General features: G+C 48.9%; 1 protein-coding gene across 1 annotated transcript in view; it reads right to left on the bottom strand.

Moving 5' to 3' along the window:
* Window positions 1-19,115, bottom strand: part of PLCD1 (phospholipase C delta 1) — an 80,923-nt gene that overhangs the window by 51,590 nt on the left and 10,218 nt on the right. Inside the window, exon 3 of the mRNA XM_065398934.1 lies at window positions 1,068-1,296. Coding sequence (XP_065255006.1) covers window positions 1,068-1,296 — 229 coding nt within the window. The remainder of the gene's footprint in view (window positions 1-1,067; window positions 1,297-19,115) is intronic.

Raw genomic sequence — 19,115 nt, 5'->3', positions numbered from 1 at the left:
ACACCCCAGGTTCTAGTCAAAGCACAACCTAGGGGAGAGAGGGATGTGGCAGGCTGACTAATGGCTAATTCAGCTTGACAGTCCTGCTGGTGGTACCGAGGGACCTCTGTGGGGAGAAAAACCTGTCCCCTTCTCCCCCACAGAGTGTGAGACCACAGCATGAATAAGTATGTTGAATAACCTATAAAAGGACAAGGGATGGTGCAATATCTGTAAAGTCCATCCAGGTTAGTGAACTTGGCACTCACAAGACAACCAGTGGGTCAGAGCCTCTCAAGAATGCTGATTCAGGTAGGTTGCTTTAATAGCAGGGAGACCCACAGAGCATCCAAAAGGCCAAATGTGGTCCAAAGAGTTAAAAAAATGCAGCCCACAACCACCCTCACTTTTAATATGGCAGCGAAGCCTACAGATGCTCAGGGATCTATAGCCCAGTGCATGAAATTCTGGCTCTATTGAAGCCAGAGGGAAAACTCCTATTGACTTCAATTGGGCCAGGATTTCACCCAGTGACTCACTGGCTTTGCTTCTCTGTTGCATTCCTTTCCCCCTCTCCTTGTTTGTAGTGTGTCTATATAGCACGCAAGCTCTTCAGGGAGAGGTATTCCTCCCACGCTGGCATAAATGAGGAGGAACTCCATTAAAGTCAGTGGAACTACACTGATGTAAAATTGGTGCACAAAAGAGGAAAATCAACTCCTTTGCATTACATTTCTATAAAACATCATAAACATTACAAGCCTGTCATTAATTGCCAAGAAATTCCCATCCTGGAGATCATGGTGAATGAAACAAATCCCTGAAGAATCTAGGAACTAATGGCTTTTTTATCTTAAATCCTCAATGAGACAATTCTTTGTTTAAAGGACTTTCACATCAGTATAAATCAGGAGTAAGTCCATAGAGTTATACAGATGTAAAGTCAGTGTGAGAGGAGACTGACTCAGTGCCCTGTTCATAGTGCAGTTTTGCACCCCCGCACACACATACAAATACCCCAACTGAGACAGACAAGTGCATCTTTGTTGTGGTTGGATAATTAATCACTTTTAAAATGCAAAGGATACTGTTGGAGTTTCTGCCTCTGGCTCATGGAATTGTTCTTGGCTATGATTTTCTTCAGGCCTGCAGTCCAGTGGTTGGCATCATCTTCAGAACTGGCGATAAGATCCAAGTTTTTCCGTTGGTCTTTAAAGATGATGGAAAAACAGCGATGCTCAGGGACATCTTTGGCGTACTTTTCCATCCCCTCTGTCATGTGACCGGGCCTCACATCCCGAATATCTTCAATGGAGACTGTGGAAACAAAGGCTCCTGCTATCAGTGGGGTGGGGGGGGTTAGCCAGTCTTAACTCTGCTCTGAGGCGGAAATTAACACATAACTCTTTATTTTCCTTTTCCAATAACCACTCCCTGCAAGGCCCGAAGGACTTTTTCCCCACCTCTCACAAACAGAATGATCAAAAGCAGGGGCGGCTCCAGGCACCAGCACAGCAAGCGCGTGCCTGGGGCGGCAAGCCGCGGGGGGCGGCCTGCCGGTCACTGTGGGGCCGGCAGTCAGGGAGCCTTCAGCGGCATGCCTGCAGGAGGTCCGCAGGTCCCGCGGCTTTGTTGGCAATTCGGGGGCGGGTACGCCAAAGGCGCGGGACTGGAGGACCTCCCGCAGGCATGCCGCCGAATCCGCGTTACATACGGACCTCCCACAGGCGCGCCGCCGAAAGCCACCTGACTGCTGTGCTTGGGGCGGCAAAATACATAGAGCTGCCCCTGATCAAAAGGAGGGAGCAGCTGTATCAAGAGAGGAGGAAGCTCTCCTTTGTTCTTCGCTTCTATCATCATTTTAACAAATAAACAGGACTCATACTGGAAGTAGCAATGTGAGACTAGCGATGTCTACTGTTTAGAGCCCCGGACTGACTGTCAGGAGGCCTGGGATCTAGTCTTGACTCTGCTATTGACTTGATGTGTGATCTTGTCATTAAGGCCAAGATTTTTCAAACCAAAGTAATTATTTTGGGTGCACAACTTGAAACACATTTACAGGGGCTAATTTTCAGAGAGAAGGTGCTCATCGCATTCGGAAGATTACTCTTTAGGTGTCTCAAATGGTGCCCAGAAACAAACACCCAAAATCACTAATGTGGCCTTAAGCTGTCTATGCCTTTGATACCCCATCTGTCAAATGCTTTGAGAGCTTCAGCTATTTGGAACAGCTAGACTATTCTGATGTGTATATAGAGTTAGGTGCAGTATATTTAACAAATGTTGGGGAAGTGTTACCTCAGTGTATAACAGTATCTCCGCCTGCTAATCATATCAACTTCATCTATTCTTATCACAGAAGAATTGCTTAAAAAAACAGCCCTAATAAAAACAGAGGGTCTAATCTTCAATGGGAGCAGGAGCAGGGCCAGAACACTGGTCCCTTCTGTTAATACTGTCTGCCTTCTGTTTGAAGACTATGAAAAGGCAAAGCACTTTGGGCTAGATTCTCTCCTCACACTGATGTAAATCAAGAGTCACACGAGTGTTAAACTGGTATAAGTGGGAGAAGAATCAGGCCCATTTTCTTGTTTGTTCAAGATAAAGCGTCAAAGCAGTTGGCCAAAACTGGCAATAACAGGCCAAACTACAGGCCTCAGCTACGCCCATGCTACTCCAGTCCCATCATCCAGGGCAGATTTGATCCCATTTGCTGTAGGGAATCAGGACACCCAGTTCAAATATAAACCACACAATCTGATCTGTGTGGCATCATCTGGGGGAAATTGGCCGCAGCTGTAGAAGCTAAATCCATGCCAGATAATCAAGGTGGATATTAGAGAAAACCTAAATAAACAGAGAAACAGATGGCTGTTCGATATGTGGACAGAAACACACCTTATTAAACAAATCTGTGTAACCTGAGGCCCTAAGCGCTGACTAACTGCTCAGTAGGGAGGGAGAGACCTGCAGGGGACGCTGGGTCAGAGGAAAGGACCTAGTTAACTGTTTTATTTATGCTGGACTCTTGGTTTGGAGAAATAAACCCATCCTGAAGAAAGGAGCTGACCTTTTGCTGCTATTAGGAGATTTATTTGATACTCTGGCTCGTGAGTTGGCCCACCAGTTTCTATGTGGAGGAAATGCCATGGATTAAATCTCGGGCTTCATATGTGCCCTACCACTTAGCTATGGTCCCAGCCACTCCACCCCATATGAACCAGTGGCTGGGCAGCAGTAGAGCACAGACCACACTTACTCCTAATGTGTCACTGCGGAAGTTTTAACTGTCGATTCCTAGATGGTTCGGACTTAGGAAAGGATGGCTGCTTGTGCAAACAATAAATAAAACTTCAGAAGTTTTTAATCCAATAGGAAATATAGAACTGATTCTCTGGAACCCATGGTCCAGACCCCATGATCTAGCACAGTGGTCACCAACCGGTCGATCGTGATTGACTGATCAATACTAGAGGATCTGCCAGTCAATCGCGATCTCCAGTGGGGTAGCAGGGCTGCCGCTAAGGCAGGCTCCCTCCCTGCCCCGGCCCCACGCCACTCCTGGAAGAGGCCAGCACAGCCCCAGTAGGGGCAGGGGTCTCCCTCCACACGCTGCTCCTGCCTGCCTGCTTCGCCTCTGCAGCTCCCATTGGCCAGGAATGGGGAGCTGTGGCCAATGGGAGCTGCGGGGCGGTGCTTGCAGAGAGGGGCAGGGCGTGGAGCCACGTGGCCCCCGCCCCTCCCACACCCAGGGGCTGCAGGGGCACGTTGGCCCCTTCTGGGAGCAGCATCGGGCCGGGGTAGGCAGGGAGCCTGCCTTAGCAGCAGCCATGCTGCGCCGCCAACCAGGAGCCGCCGGGGTAAGTGCTGCCCAGTGGGAAGCCACACCCCAGCCCTGAGCCCCCTCCCGGAGCCAGCACCCCAAACCCTCTCCTGCACCTCGAACCCCCTCCTGCACCCCAAGCCCCAGCCCTGGTCCCCTTCCCAGAGCCAGCACCCCAAACCCTCTCCTGCACCCCGAACCCCCTTCTGCACCCCAAACCCCAGCCCTGGTCCCCCTCCCGGAGCCAGCACCCCATATCCCCTCCTGCACCCCAACACTCTGCCCCAGCCCGGAGCCCCCTCCTGCACCCAAACTCCCTTCCAGAGCTTGCACCCCTCACCCCCTCCTGGACCCCAACCCCCTGCCCCAGGCTCAGCCCAGAGCCCCCTCCCACACTGCAAACCCCTTGGCCCCAACCCAGAGCCCGCACCCCCTCCCGAACTCCAACCCCCTACCCCAGCCTGATGAAAGTGAGTGGGGGGGGGGAGAACGAGTGATGGAGAGAGGGGGGGAATAGAGTGAGTGGGGTGGGGCTTTGGGGAAGGGCGGGCCCTGAGGGAAGGCGTGGGGTAGATCCTGGGTTGCCCTTAAAAATTAAAAAAGTGATCTTGGGCGTAAAAAGGTTGGAGACCACTGGTCTTGCAAGATGAGTCCATTGGGGGTGGAAACAGGGGAAGGACTTAAAAACTGTCCCTGAAAAGACTCTATGGTACACTGCAAGGGCTACTGCTGATACAAGGGGGATTGGGTAGAGAGAGCTGCTCTGGTTAGAGAAGGTAAGTGGGAGGCTGGGGACAGGATATAAACTGATTACTCCTGAAGGAATTCTGCACCACTGTGCGTGCCCAGAATTCATGTCCCACGCAGATTTCTTTGCTTCCATGCAGAAAAATGACTTTCTGACAGCGAAGCTAAGGGAAGCTGCAAGAGCAGTCACATGCCCCTCCCCAGCAGCGTGGGCCCGTCGTTTTGGGCACCCAGAGCAGTTGGCAGAGAAGTAAATCACTGCAGGGGGGCGGGGCTGGAGACGCCCCTGCCTGTCCAGGTCAGACCCATCTCCCGTCCGCCCAAACCCTCCATACCCAGACCCCCCAGTCAAGCCTCACTCCCCGCACCCAGAACTCCCCAAACGAACCCTCGCACCTGAACCCCCACCCCACCGAGCCCCTCCTCCCGCACCTGGCTCTCCGCAGCCCCACCCCGGCCAGTGGCTCCTACCCTGCAGCAGGCTCAGCTGCTAGTTCCGGCTGGGCTCAGGGTGGGGAAGGAATGCTCTTCCCCTGCAAGGGCCAGGTCAGACCCACCCCCAGAAACCTACCCCAGCTCTGCACTAACCGACACATCCTGCCCCCATCGGTCCTCAGCCGCAGGGCGAGGGGTCACTGTACAGGAAGCTGCTCCTCCATCTGCCCAACCCCCGGACATCTGGATCCCCCCATACCCAGATCCCCACACCAAGCCCCAAGTCTCCCGCCTCTGGACCTCCACCCCTGCACCCAGACCACCCTCTGCTGAGTTCCTCCCCCTTGCATCCGGACCCCCCCAGACCCCCCCCAGGCCCACTGAGCCCCCCATACTAGAACCCCTATACTGATAAGCACCACCCCCTATGCACCTGGACCACCCCACAAGTCCCCTCGCACCCAGACCCCGACTCCACCAAGCCCCACTCCCCCAGCACCCAGACCCCCCGCTGAGCCCCAACCACCTTCAACTGGACCCACCTGCAGAGTCCTATTGCCCCTGCACCTGGAACCCCCCCAATGAGCCTCTGTGCATCCACATCACCCCGCACCCAGACCCCCACACTGCGCCGCCCACACCCAGATTGCCCCACCCAGAACCCTCTCACCCCACACCGGATCCCCCTCACACTTGGATCCTGCCGGGCTGAGCCTGCCTGCCGACACCTGATGCACCTGGTGTGGCACTACTAACCCTGGTGAGTTGCTTCACCAGCTACTCCTGAGGGAATTCTGCACCAAAAAAATAAAATTCTGTACACAATGTTTTAAAATTCTGCAAAAATCTGCAAATTTTATTTGTCAATAAATAAATGTGGAGATTCCAGCATGGCAGTGGGGAGCACAGGCGACATTTATTTATTGACATATAACATTTGCAGCATTGTACAATATTGTGCACAGAATTTTTAAGTTTTTGGTGCAGAATTCCCTCAGGAGTAACTAATTAGGCAAGAGCTCAAGAGACAACTTGTGAGTGTGGAGATTTTTAAAAGACATTTATTGGGTGAATGGGGATTTTTTAAAAAGCTTTTGTGACAGACCCAGACCAGTGGGGTACAGGAGTCTGGTAGAGGGCAAATATACTGGTCACTGGATGAGTAGTTTTCTGTTCCCTGAGTGACCAGAGCAGGGGCTGCACTAGAGTAATCAGGAACCTGCTAGAACCAGTTAAGGCAGGCAGGCTAATTAGGACACCTGGAGCCAATTAAGAAGAAGCTGCTAGAATCAATTAAGGCAGGCTAATCAGGGCACCTGGGTTTTAAAAGGAGCTCACTTCAGTTTGTGGTGCGGAGTGTGAGGAGCTGGGAGCAAGAGGCGCAAGGAGCTGAGAGGGAGAGGGAGAGGGAGAGGGAGAGAGAGAGAGAGAGAGAGAGAGAGAGAGAGAGAGAGAGAGAGAGAGAGAGAGTGTGTGTGTGTGTGTGTGTGTGTGCGCGCGCGCGCGCTGGAGGACTGAGGAGCACAAGCGTTATCAGACACCAGGAGGAAGGTCCTGTAGTGAGAATAAGGAAGGTGTTTGGAGGAGGCCATGGGGAAGTAGCCCAGGGAGTTGTAGCTGTCATGCAGCTGTTACAGGAGGCACTATAGACAGCTGCAGTCTACAGGGCCCTGGGCTGGAACCCGGAGTAGAGGGCGGGCCCGGGTTCCCCCCAAACCTCCCAATTGACCTGGACTGTGGATTCTTCCAGAGGGGAAGGTCTCTGGGCTGTTCCCCAACCCACATGGTGAATCTCTGAGGCAAGAAAATCCGCCAATAAGCATAGGACCCACCAAGTTAGAGGAGGAACTTTGTCACACTTTATACAGCTCAAAGAATGCATTCATCTCTAAAGACAAGAGCTGAAGCCAAAGCAACTGGGCTGGTCTATTTCCAAACATTATCTCTTTGCTCTCATTGGAAAATCTGGGACCAGGCCTAGTGCAAAAACATTATCAGCTGCCACAGAATAGGGAGGCTACTGTACATGAACAGCTAAGGCTGAGCCGCAAACTAAGCAAACACTGTATAGCAGGGACACAGAAATCAGCTAACAGTGAAAAGGAATCAGAAACAGAGACGTTTATAGCAGAGGAACAAAAATGGGACAAATTTAGCAAACAGATAGACCCAACGAAAGTCCATGGAGCTGCATGGGTGTAACTGAGAATAGAACAGAAAGTTTATCACTGCTTCCTGCTTTGCCTGGATGTTAATATCTGCTAAGGAGTTGATTTGTATATAGGCAAATGCCTACAGCAAAACACAAGGAGACTTGCATAGTTCTGGCCCCGGCCCGGGACATCAGTTCAAACAGATAATCTGCTTTAAATGTACACCCTACCTTTTTACAGATTAACGTTCATGTGTAGACAAACCCTTAGTCTCCAAACACCCCTGTGCACCAGGCTTTATTATCCCTTCTTTTCAGGTGGCTAACCTGAGGAACAGAAAAGTTAAGTGATTCGGTACAATCAGGGCCGGCTCCAGGCACCAGCTTACCAAGCAGGTGCTTGGGGCGGCCACTTCGGAGAGGGGCGGCACGTCCAGCTGTTCGGCGGCAATTCGGCGGACGGTCCCTCACTCCTGCTCGGAGCGAAGGACCTCCCGCCGAATTGCCGCCGCAGATCGCGATCGCGGCTTTTTTTGTTTGTTTGTTTGGCTGCTTGGGGCGGCCAAAACCCTGGAGCCGGCCCTGGGTACAATCACACAGCACATCAGTATCAGGGTTGGAAATGGAAACCAGGAGTCACCTAATGTAGCTGCCAGACAACATTCCTTTCCCTATTAATTAGCTGACAGTACTATGTGGTATTCGGTGACATTGAGTTATTCTCACACACTGTAATTGACTCAGTGAATCAGATCTGTTTACTGCCAGGAAATGTAAATGGGAGGTTTATCCACATGCTAATAGCTAGCCACCATATTTGCATACAGAACTGTCTGTCAAGGTAAAGCTCACCGTTCTCTATCCAGCTGCCTTTCAGTTTAAGCTCTGCAAGATCTGTCTGGCACACTGTCAAGAGCAGATAACAGACACTATCCAACCACAAAGCCACAGCATCAGCTAGGACATCTGCAGAGAGCCTGCATATCACAATAAACACAACGTGCTGGGCACAACAAGCGTCAATATTATTCTGTTTGTTTAACAAGGTAACGTGGTTTCTTTCAGCTGCACTGAAGGTGATTAACAATTAAGGGCTAAAAGCTAAAATGATTATGACTTCTGCAACCAATTCAGTCTAGAATTCAACAAATCTCCCTTCACAGAGAAGGTCCAGGGTTGTAAAACTCTGCTCCTCATTGTGGGATCATCTAAGACGTATACACATTTTACAAGAATCTGGTGCATAAATTTTAAGCATATTATAAGATTCCCTCTATAATCCATTCATCTAGATTTTTATGTCATGCTCAGCACCACGGTATCGGACACCTGTTTAGACTGCCTTTAGAATCCCTTAGTTCTATTTTAGGCTCACACCCACTTACCACTACTGCCCCTTACACATAACCTCTGAATTTGGCCCTAAAACATGACACGTGGCCTGTCACAATCCATGCAGAATATGTGCTGTGGAGAATAGGGACAATATCTTGCCAGCAGACTGCCCAGCAGGCAAATAGCCCAAGATACGCAACAGGCTGATTTAAAATGCAAAGCTGGGCAGGTCTGCATTTGATAAAACTTGAGAGACTTTGATAAACACTCATTATCAATAGACTTATCAGTCAGATGGTTTTGTTTTCACAGTGACTTGTGCCTTGCATAATACATTCCCATCAGCAAATATTTTCAGAGACAAAGACATCTGGCTGTGGAGCCAAAATTCCCGAAAAACTGTACAGCTAATCAGGGGAGAGAAGTGGTCATTTCAATGGACTGGTTGTTGGGTGTATAGTTTCGCCATGTCACCCCTCTCTTTGCATCTCTCCACTGGCTCCCTCTTCTCGATCACAGCAAACATGAGCTACTTCTCTTCATGTTTAAGGCCCTTCACAGCCTAAACCCACCCTACCTCTCAGCTCTTGTTCAGTACTGAAAGGTCAAGTACTGAATCCTTCATGCCACCCTCCATTGCCCACTTGATAAATTTCCAATCAAGCACCTTGTGCTTTCTCCTCTGCTGCCCCACATGCTTGAGAGGAGCTCCCTGTAAACATCTGTAAAACTAATGCATGATCCTCCTTCAAAACCCTCCTTTAAGCTCTCCTTTTCCGTAAAGCCTACAAAGATCTTGACAACAGTTAGGCTGTTGGTAAGATGAGTCCACTGTGCATCATGCTGACCAATATTATCTCACTGTTTCCTTGTACTCCCCCATCTGTCTGTGAGTATCTATCTGTTTGATGTCTCTTGTCTTATACAGTACTTGCATTGTAAGCTTTTTTTGTTCTGTTTGTGTACAGTCCCTAGCACAGTAGAGTCCTAGTACATGACCTGGGGCTACTAGGTGATACAATAATACAAATAATAAATAATAATTATTAATAATTATGTTGACTTCATTGCCCTAAGCATTTCATTCATTGACTGGCAAAGAGTAAGCTTGGCACCATATCACACCCTTTCCTTTCTTTCTACAGTAAATTTAGCTGGGTTGATGCATCAGAGATTCAAACGTTGCATCTGCTTGGTAAAATCAGTAACCCTGATTTGTAACCCTTTTAACTTTCAAAAGGGTTTTAAAGGAAAACGCCTAAACCCCCATAATAACTCAGTCATGAATGGTTTTCTGATAAACACTGATCATACAGTCCGTCAATGGAACAGTTTTTGCACTAATCATGCACTATGCCCAAACTATATAAAAACACATCCTTTATACAGCTGGAAGTTGAAGTCAGCAAAGTTCAGTTGGAAATGAGGCATTTTTTAAACAGTGGGGGGTAATTAGCTGTTAGAACAGATTCCCCAGGGATGTGGTGGATTCGCCATCCTTTGGAATCTTTAAATCGGGATTGGATGTTCTTCTAACGCGTACACTCTATTTTAACCACAAGTTATTGAGCTGGATGTAGAAATCACTGGGCGAAATTCTTTGGCCTGTGCTATGCAGGAGGTCAGGCTAGTTGATTATAATGGTCCCTTCTGGCCTTAAAATCTATCACTTCTAATGGCTGGTATAAACGGACTTCACTGGAGCTATCCTGATTTACACCAGCTAAGAATCTGGTCCCTTGTGTGTTATTCCCATTGGAATCAATGGCAACTGTAGAGACTCAGGAACTTTGAAAATTAGGACACTTATATTTAGGTGCCTAAACATGGGCAGCCACATTTTCACCAAATTTTGGGCTAAATCTTCTGCAAACCCATATGGAAAAATGCTGTAGAAATTAACAGGGACTAAACAGAAACCAAGGAAAATAATAAGGTTCTCTAGAATTACTCTGCATACCTATAGAATTTGAAAAGGAATGAGATCTTTTCAGTAGGTTTTAAACCTGGGGTAGGCAACCTATGGCACAGGTGCCGAAGGCGGCATGCGAGCTGATTTTCAGTGGCACTCACACTGCCTGGGTCCTGGCCACCGGTCTGGGGGGGCTCTGCATTTTAATTTAATTATAAATGAAGCTTCCTAAACATTTTGAAACCTTATTTACTTTACATACAGCAATAGTTTAGTTATATATTATAGACTTATAGACAGAGACCTTCTAAAAAGGTTAAAATGTATTACTGGCACGCGAAACCTTAAATCAGAGTGAATAAATGAAGACCCGGCACACCACTTCTGAAAGGTTGCCAACCCCTGTTTTAAACCATGCATGGGATTCAGTAGCCCGTCTAAAGGACGGCTCAAACATTCTATAGGAAAGTTACCATTTTGTATTCAATTCTATAGGGCTTTTCAATAAGGGTAAGTAGGGATGATACTTATCTACTACACAAGAGTGTTGAGAGGATTAATGAGTAATACTACTCTGGACTTGTAGAACACTTTCCAATTGAAGACTGCAAAATGCCTTCCAGACCTGAATCCCCACAATACCCCTGTTATTATTCCTCTTTTATAGAAGATGGAACTGAGACATGGAGAGGTTAATGCCTTGTCTATACTCAAAGAGTTGCTCTGGTTAAAGTAAATTGATTTAAATTTGATCTAGTTAAACTGGTGCAAATTCCTATGGTAGATGCACTTAAAATGTTTTAAGTTGTGCTTAAATCGGTTTAGTTTGCATCAGTAAGTTACTTTTTAAATCGAGTCCATTAAACTGATGTACGAGAGCTGATCGGAAAAGGGCTTTTTTTTTTTTCTGCGAAAAATTAAAACGTTTCAGCAAAAAAATTGAAAGCTAAAATTGTTAAGCCAAAATTAAAAATTTTCAATCAATGCCCAAACAATTTGATTTGAAAATGCTGCCATGATGGCTCATGGGAGTTATAGTTCATGTGCTCCATGCCCCAGTTTTCTTTTATGAGCTGGACTCCCCACCTGGACTACATTTCCCATCTGGCTGAGCCACTGCAGTGTATGATGGGTCGTGTTGTATCATGAGAGATGTAGTCCAGCTGGGGAATCCAACCCATAGAGGAGAATGGGGGAATAAGGTACCTGAACTACAACTCCCATGAGGCACTGAAGTGGCATTTCTTGATCAAAATTTTTCAGCTTTGGTGTGTTCACAAAAAGCCATTTTCCACAAAAAGCAGACACTTTTGGTGAAAAATATCATTTACTCAGAAAACAATTTCAATGTCAAGTTTTCGACCAGCCCTAGTTTAGACAAGGCCTTACTGAATTAATCTAAACCAGGTTAAGCAGGGACTACACTGGTTTAAGTGAGTCTACATTAGGGATTTCCTCCAGCTTAATTAGATGGATTAAAAATTAATTTTAGTTAAAGCACTGCAACTTTTAGTATAGCTAAGGGCTACGTGATTTGGCCATGGTTTAATGACAGGACAGAATCAGAGCTGGCAATAGGACAAATATGTCCTGAGGCCCTCACATGAGGAACATACTACCTCCTCCATTAATTAATGCAGTGCGGTTTGTAACATGCTTTGACGATGGAAAGCGCAAGGTATTGTTCTGACTGGCTATTTGCCAGCTTCCCAAAGCAGACATTTCCTCTTGGCCATCTGTTAATCCTGTCATTTGAACGACCTGTTATCGAGAGACCAGCCTAATCTCTCCCTTTTCCATTGAAAGCTGGGAGCTGATGTTTGGCGGGTTTTTTGTTCCCAGACAGAAATCCTTCTCATGAGCAGAAGCCTGTGGGAGAAGATAAGTGACAGCAACAATACAGGCTCCACGCTGCCGCTGTAGTTGAATGACAAGTAACACAACACAGAGTAACAGATCTATAGGCCTGACCTCTCTGGAGTGAATAAAACACACAGGGGGCTCCTGGCCGACCTGGCAACTTCCAAAGTGTACAAACAAGAAGCCCCTATGCTGTGTGTTGTGTGTGGAGGCCTGGAGCCTACTGGAGTAGTGTGGAGGCCTGGATACACCATATTGGCCCTGCATCTGTGTTCCATCTCTAAAGTATGAACAAGGAGTCCTGCTCTGTTATATCTAATGCAGGCTGTACATCAAGGGGCCGGACTGTGACAGCCCTGTGGATGGGTACCCTCTCAGGGCAGGGAAGGTGCAAAGACCCTTCCTTCTCATCACATCCCCACCCCTGTGCTGGATTCAAGAGCAGTGACTGCTCCCACCTAGTGCTCCCAGGACACAAGCCACCCCAATGGGGGCAGGCAACGTGGCTCTGCCGCTCCAAATCGACCAGTGGACCAGACATGCTGCAAAGGAGTACAAAGGATGCACTATCCGAGGGGTCAGCAACCTCTGGCACGCGGCTCGCCAGGGTAAGCACCCTGGCGGGCCGGGCCAGTTTGTTTACCTGCCGCGTCCGCAGGGTCGGCCGATCGCGGCTCCCACTGGCCATGGTTTGCCGCTCCAGGCCAATGGGGGCAGCTGGAAGCCGCGGCCAGCACATCCCTCAGCCTGTACCGCTTCCCGCAGCCCCCATTGGCCTGGAGCGGCGAACCGCGGCCAGTGGGAGCCGCGATCGGCCGAACCTGCGGACGCGGCAGGTAAACAAACTGGCCCGGCCCGCCAGGGTGCTTACCCTGGCGAGCCGCGTGCCAGAGGTTGCCGACCCCTGCACTATCCTAAGAAATGATGCAGCAGGCCTGTTCCATCTGTGCACGCCCTGAAGCACTGAACCGTTCCCTACTCCTGCCAGAATCACGTGGCTTCGGACCAACCCAACTGCAGGGCAGTTTACCACTGCGACCATCTGGCCCCAAGTGCAGGGGGCTTGAGACAGCGCAGCAAAAGCTGTGACGAGGCTAGGATGTGCCTGGTGTCAGGGCTCATCGGGGTCACCACAGATCAATGTAGCACAGACCAGTCTCAGATAGGGACGATGATTCAGAGGAGGGTGTAAAACCTTATAATGCACTGTAGCGGGGCGGTTACCCTGCTTCGGCCCGGGAGGGGTTAAAACAGCCCTGGGAAAGGGCTGCCCCTGGGAGCCAATACGTTAGGCTGATTGGGGAAGCAGCCACAGCTGGGGCCACACTCCAAACAGGCCACAGCTGGCCCTATAAAAGGCCAGTGAGCCAGGAGCTGACAGAGTCTCTCTCTAGCTGTGGAGAGAGACAGGCCTGGTTGCCTGAGAACTGAGCAGTATACCTAGAGTGGAGCAGGGCTGGGGGAAGGCCAGAGGAGCTGGGGAGCTCCAGCCTGGAAAACCTGCAGGTTGCAGACCTTGCTAAAGGCTGGGAAGGGTACTGGGGTTGCAGAGGTGCAGCCCAGGGCAGGCAAAGGCAGCAGGTCCGAACCCCCCTTGCCGACGATGAGTGGTTTTTAGACTGCAGTCTGCCCCAGGGAGCGGGGGCTAGATGATGACTGGCAGTAGCCACTGAGGCAAGGTGGGGATAAGGGGTTGGGGGTTCCCCTGGGTGGGGAGACCCAGAATGTGGGTTACTGCTGGGTCAGAACCCTGACACAGAGGGGCACTGGGGTCTGGGAGGGACATGGGGGGGGCCAGCGGCAGGCAAGACATCGGCCAACAGAGGGTGCTCTGGGGCTGGAGAGCTAATTCCCAGGATGACCACCAGGAGGTGCTGTGCCGGTGAGTTGTCGCCTTGCTACATGTACCTAAACCTGAAACACTAATTCCTGAGGAAACAAATCTGGTTGAAGGGAACGACGGCCTTGTGGGACTAAGCTCACACCTGGGGGTTTGACCACCAGGGCAGTCCCTGTGCTTCTGGCACTTGGGCCAAGTCACTCACATTTAAAAATTTTTTGCAGCCCCACAGCTGGCCCTGGGTTTGGAAGGTAGAGGTCAGCTCCTGGATCTTCCACACTCAAAGGGCCCAAAAACTTGGGCTTTATATGAGTGGAGTGAACTCATCCTTTCTGGGCAAATAGCTGAACTCAGTTCTGTCACTCCAGCCCAGCGTTTGCTTTTAATTCTAAACAACTACTCACTACCATCCACTCTGCTTGAATGCTGCGTCCAGTTCTGACACCCACCATTCCAGAAGGATGTTGATAAATTAGAGCGAGTTCAGAGAAGAGCCATGAGAATGACTAAAAGATTAGAAAACGTGCCTTACAATGACAGACTCCCTGAGCTCAGTCTATTTAGCTTACCAAAGAGAAGGTTAAGGGGTTACTTAAACACATTCTATAAGAATTTATCTGGGGAACAAATATTTAATAATGGGCTCTTCAGTCTAGCAGAGAAAGATATAACATGATCCACTGGCTGGAAGCTGAAGCTAGACAAATTCAGACTGGACATAAGACACACATTTTTAACGGTAGAGAAACTGATCATTGGAACAACCTATCAAGGGTCAAAGTGGAGTCCCCACCACAGACAATTTTTTTTAAAGCAAGATTGGATGTTTTTCTACAAGATATGGTCTAGGAATTATTTTGGGAAGATTCTATGGCCTGTGCTCTACAGGAGGTCAGACTAGATCTGTGGTTCTCAAACTATGGTTTGGGACCCCAAAATGGTCACAACCCCATTTTAATGGGGTCGCCAGGGCCAGCATTAGACTTGCTGGGACCCAGGGCTGAAGCTGAAGCCTGAACTCCACCTACACCTGGGGCAATGGGGCTCGGGCTACAGCCCCCTCTCTCCCCCCCCCCCCCCCAGGGTAGCAGAGCTCAGGCTCTGACCCCCCTCGCCCCCAGGGGTCATGTAGTAATGTTATTGTCAGAAGGGGGGGTCGTGGTGCAATGAAGTTTGAGAACCCCTGGACTAGATGATCACAATGGTTCCTTCAGGCCTTGAAATCTATGAATGTATTACGCTAGCTACTAACCAAGAGGAGTCTCTGCCAGTTCATTATATGAAGGGGGGATGGTGGTAACTAGAAATACAATCCCCTAGGGTCAAGGGTGTTTCTCTCCATTCCAGGAACAGGCTGCAGGGAGCTTTCTAAACTCTCTCTCATTTCTGCCATCCAACACATACATCTGTTTGCTTTCAAAGCTGTGTGTCGTACTGAGGAGAAAACACAACTCCCTCTCCCTGCTGCACTGGATCACCGGAGCCGCTTTCCAGTGAGATTTTTGTAGTGAACGAGCAGGGGATGAGTCCTGGAGCCACATCGCCATCAGGCTGTGAGCCAGCTCTCGTTGGCCTAGCAGCGCCAGGCTGGGGCAGTGCCAGGACAAGCCAAGGGAAACCCAGTGTGCTGCAGGAAGTGGTGCTGGGCTGGGCTAGCACTAAACTCATGCCTCATTATGGTGCTAGGCCTGGGATTGGGGGAGACAAAAGCCGAGGTTGTGGTTGTTTAGGGCCTGATCCCGCTACCGCTGAAGTCAGAGGCAAAAGTGCTATTAAATTCAGGGAGAGCAGTGTCAGACCCTATGAACACTTTAACAAAAGCATAAGGACTCTAGCCCCAGAGATCTTCCCAAATCCCGATGTGGGTCCAGGGCCCAGATTCTCAAAGGGACTTAGGCGCTGTGGAAGCAGATAGTGCCTAACTCCCATTGAAATCAATGAGAGTTAGGTGCCTGAATATGTTTGAAAATCTGGGCCCAACTTTCTAAATTCCTGCTGTACTTTGGACTGGAGAGGATATAACCCTTCACTTCCCATCCTAGATGGCTGCATACAGTGTTTCAATGTACTATGGAACATGCACTGTGTGTCAAAAGATCTGAGTAGCAGCTGACTACAGAAGATTATTAACATTCAGGATTTTCACCCCCTTCCTTCTTTCTCCTGCTCCTCATCCTTCATTCCCATCTCTCTCCCATGAGAGCTCTCACTGGTCATGTGTCTATATGAATTTACTAGGCCTCTGTGGCTTTGACTTTTGATTGCTGTTACAGAAACAAATGAGAGGGTGATTGCAATGTAATCATTGCAGCTTAAAAGCAAAAACAGGTGAACCAGAATGCCTGGCAGTGCAAGAGGGCTTGGGCATTACGGGCCAGATTTTCACCCATAATTAGGGCCAGTTTTTCAAAAGCGCTCGGCACTAGTCAGCTCCTGTTGCAACACTCATGACCAGATTTCCAAAAGAGCCAAGCGTCTAATGTGCACCCAATGTACTATGCTCCTTGGAAAATCTGGCCCTGTAGGCCTCACTGAACCATGCCAGAAGCACATAAATCAATGGGCTCCTGTACTAGCTGGCTCCACAGCACAGGCGCCAACTTTTCGCGGCACTGGTGGGTGCTCAACCCCTTCCCCAAAGTCCCTGCCCCAACTCCGCCCCCTCCCTGCCCCTATTGGACCCCTTCCCCAAATCCCCGCCCCGGCCCCGCCTCTTCCCCAAGCGCACCGCGGTCCCTCTCCTCCCCCTCCCTCCCAGTGCTTGCCGCCATGAAACAGCTGTTTCGCGGCAGGAAGCGCTGGGAGCTAGGGGGAGAAGTGCAGCCGGGGCACGCTCAGGGGAGGAGGTGGAGGTGAGCTGGAATGGGGGCGCAGGGTGGGGAGGGGAGCTGCCGGTGGGTGCAGAGCACCCACCAATTTTTCCCTGTGGGTGTTCCACGGAGTTGGCGCCTGTGCTCCACAGGGAGGGCAGATTAGATCAGAGTTCCATAAACAGAGACATCAGCCTCCCAGGATGTCAAGCCAGCATCTTTCACGTACCCATAATTCACAACTATTTTAAATGTATAATCAGAACATTTAAAATATATATTCTTCATTACCAGGAGGAGCAATTATAACCCGGTTCAGTGATGTGTGTTACAGATCCCCTGCTGTGCCTGACCCACATAGAGGATGTGGGTCTGTTATAGCCCTCAGCTACAGCCTGGCTTTGCAGCTCAAGCTGTCGAGACTCAAGTTTTTCACCTAGAGGACCCCACTGGTGGCCATCACACAATGGCTTAAAACAACATTATTTTGGTGTGACCTTGCATCCAGTAGCCACAATAGCAGGAAATCCCTCAAATCAGAAATATGACCTGTACCCTGCTGAGAGGTTATTATGCTCAGGTTCCTCTATCTCACTGTTCTTAGCTGTGCTGCAGATAAGACTTGACCAGCTTCTGACACCTCACAGCTTTCACATTACTGATTCTTTTTTCCTTCTGGAAAATGCTAGTCAGCTTGTATGGGTGCTAATCCTGGGATTTTATAGAGGTTCCAAAATAAGTTAATTAAAAGCAAAATGTCAGGCACCTGACAGAACATGTTTGCCTTTGTGTTCCTTGTTAGCTTTCTGTGTTTGTTTAATGGAAATATCCCATCTCCTAGAACTGGAAGGGACCTTGAAAGGTCATTGAGTCCAGCCCCCTGCCTTCACTAGCAGGACCAAGTAGTGATTTTGCCTTAGATCCCTAAGTGGCCCCCTCAAGGATTGAGCTCACAACCCTGGGTTTAGCAAACCAATGCTCAAACCACTGAGCTATCCCTTCCTTGTTCGCTTTCTATGTTCCACGATATCTTATTTTAAATGATGACCCTCCTATGCATTTCCTTTCTGTTTAATGCTTACCAATACAAGACCAGCAAAAGAAGGCAGCTGTAGCACAGTGCCGGGTAGAGGGAAAGTACACCACTAAGTGTAATCCACTATACACCCAGGGCCTTAAAACTAAAGTCAGTTTATGCTGTGATCAGGAAAATATACATTGATATGCTTGTGCAAGCCCAGATGCACACAGATGATGACTCCAACTCACACCATTACCAGCTATAACCCAGCTAGCACCACGAGGTAACCCACTGGGATGGAATGCAAATGCTGAACACAAAGACCGAACAGCAAAGCAGGCTGGGCTTCTGGTTATGGCTCCAGACTGGAATTCAAGAGATCTCAGTCCAGTTCCCAGCTCTGCTGCAGACTTCCAATATGACTTTGGGCAAGTCACTGAATCTGTCTGTGCCTGAGCTCTCCCTTGTCTTGTCTAGTTAAGCTCCTTGGGGCAAGGACATCTCTTACTAAATGTGTGTACAGCACCTAGTATATGGGGACCTGATCTCAGTGGGGCTCTCTTGATGTTACCTGAATATATCATATCATATATATAATATTGTGGATAGTTTGGTTAATCTATGTCATGTGTCCAGATATTATGGTGGTGGCTTACAGCATTAAAGAAACTAAATACAAGTAACTGAATAGATCAAATTCTAATACAGTTCCCTAAAGCCCTTAAAAACCCAGTGCATTCAGGGCCTCAGCAAGCCTGGAGAATACTCTCATGCATTACATTTGCCATTTCCTTTTTCCTGTGTGAACTGTATGCTATTTTAATTCACACCCTTGTTTGTTTTGTAACTAAATGTTATCTGGGCAAGGACATTATGATAGTTACTTTCATTCACACCTATAACCTATATAGAATGGGACTTAACTGCAGAGAGAGAGAGAGAGTTAGCTAGGGCCTTTATTAATTATTATTATTATGTCTATTACAGTGGTGACTGGAAGCTTCCACTGAGTTTGGGGCCCAGTTATGCTAGACACTGTGCAAACACCCAATGAGACGGTCCCTATTCTGAAGAGTTTACAGCATAAACAGGGTAGGAGAAAGGAAATATTATAATTCCCCCGTTATAGATGGGAATGGAAGCACAGAGAGATTAAGAGATGCTCACAAGGAGTCTATGGCAGAGCCAGGAATTGAAG

Source organism: Emys orbicularis, chromosome 2 (assembly GCF_028017835.1).
Source record: "Emys orbicularis isolate rEmyOrb1 chromosome 2, rEmyOrb1.hap1, whole genome shotgun sequence".
Lineage (NCBI taxonomy): Eukaryota > Metazoa > Chordata > Testudines > Emydidae > Emys > Emys orbicularis.
The sequence above is the reverse complement of the archived record's forward strand: the minus strand, read 5'-3'. Positions and strand labels throughout refer to the sequence as shown.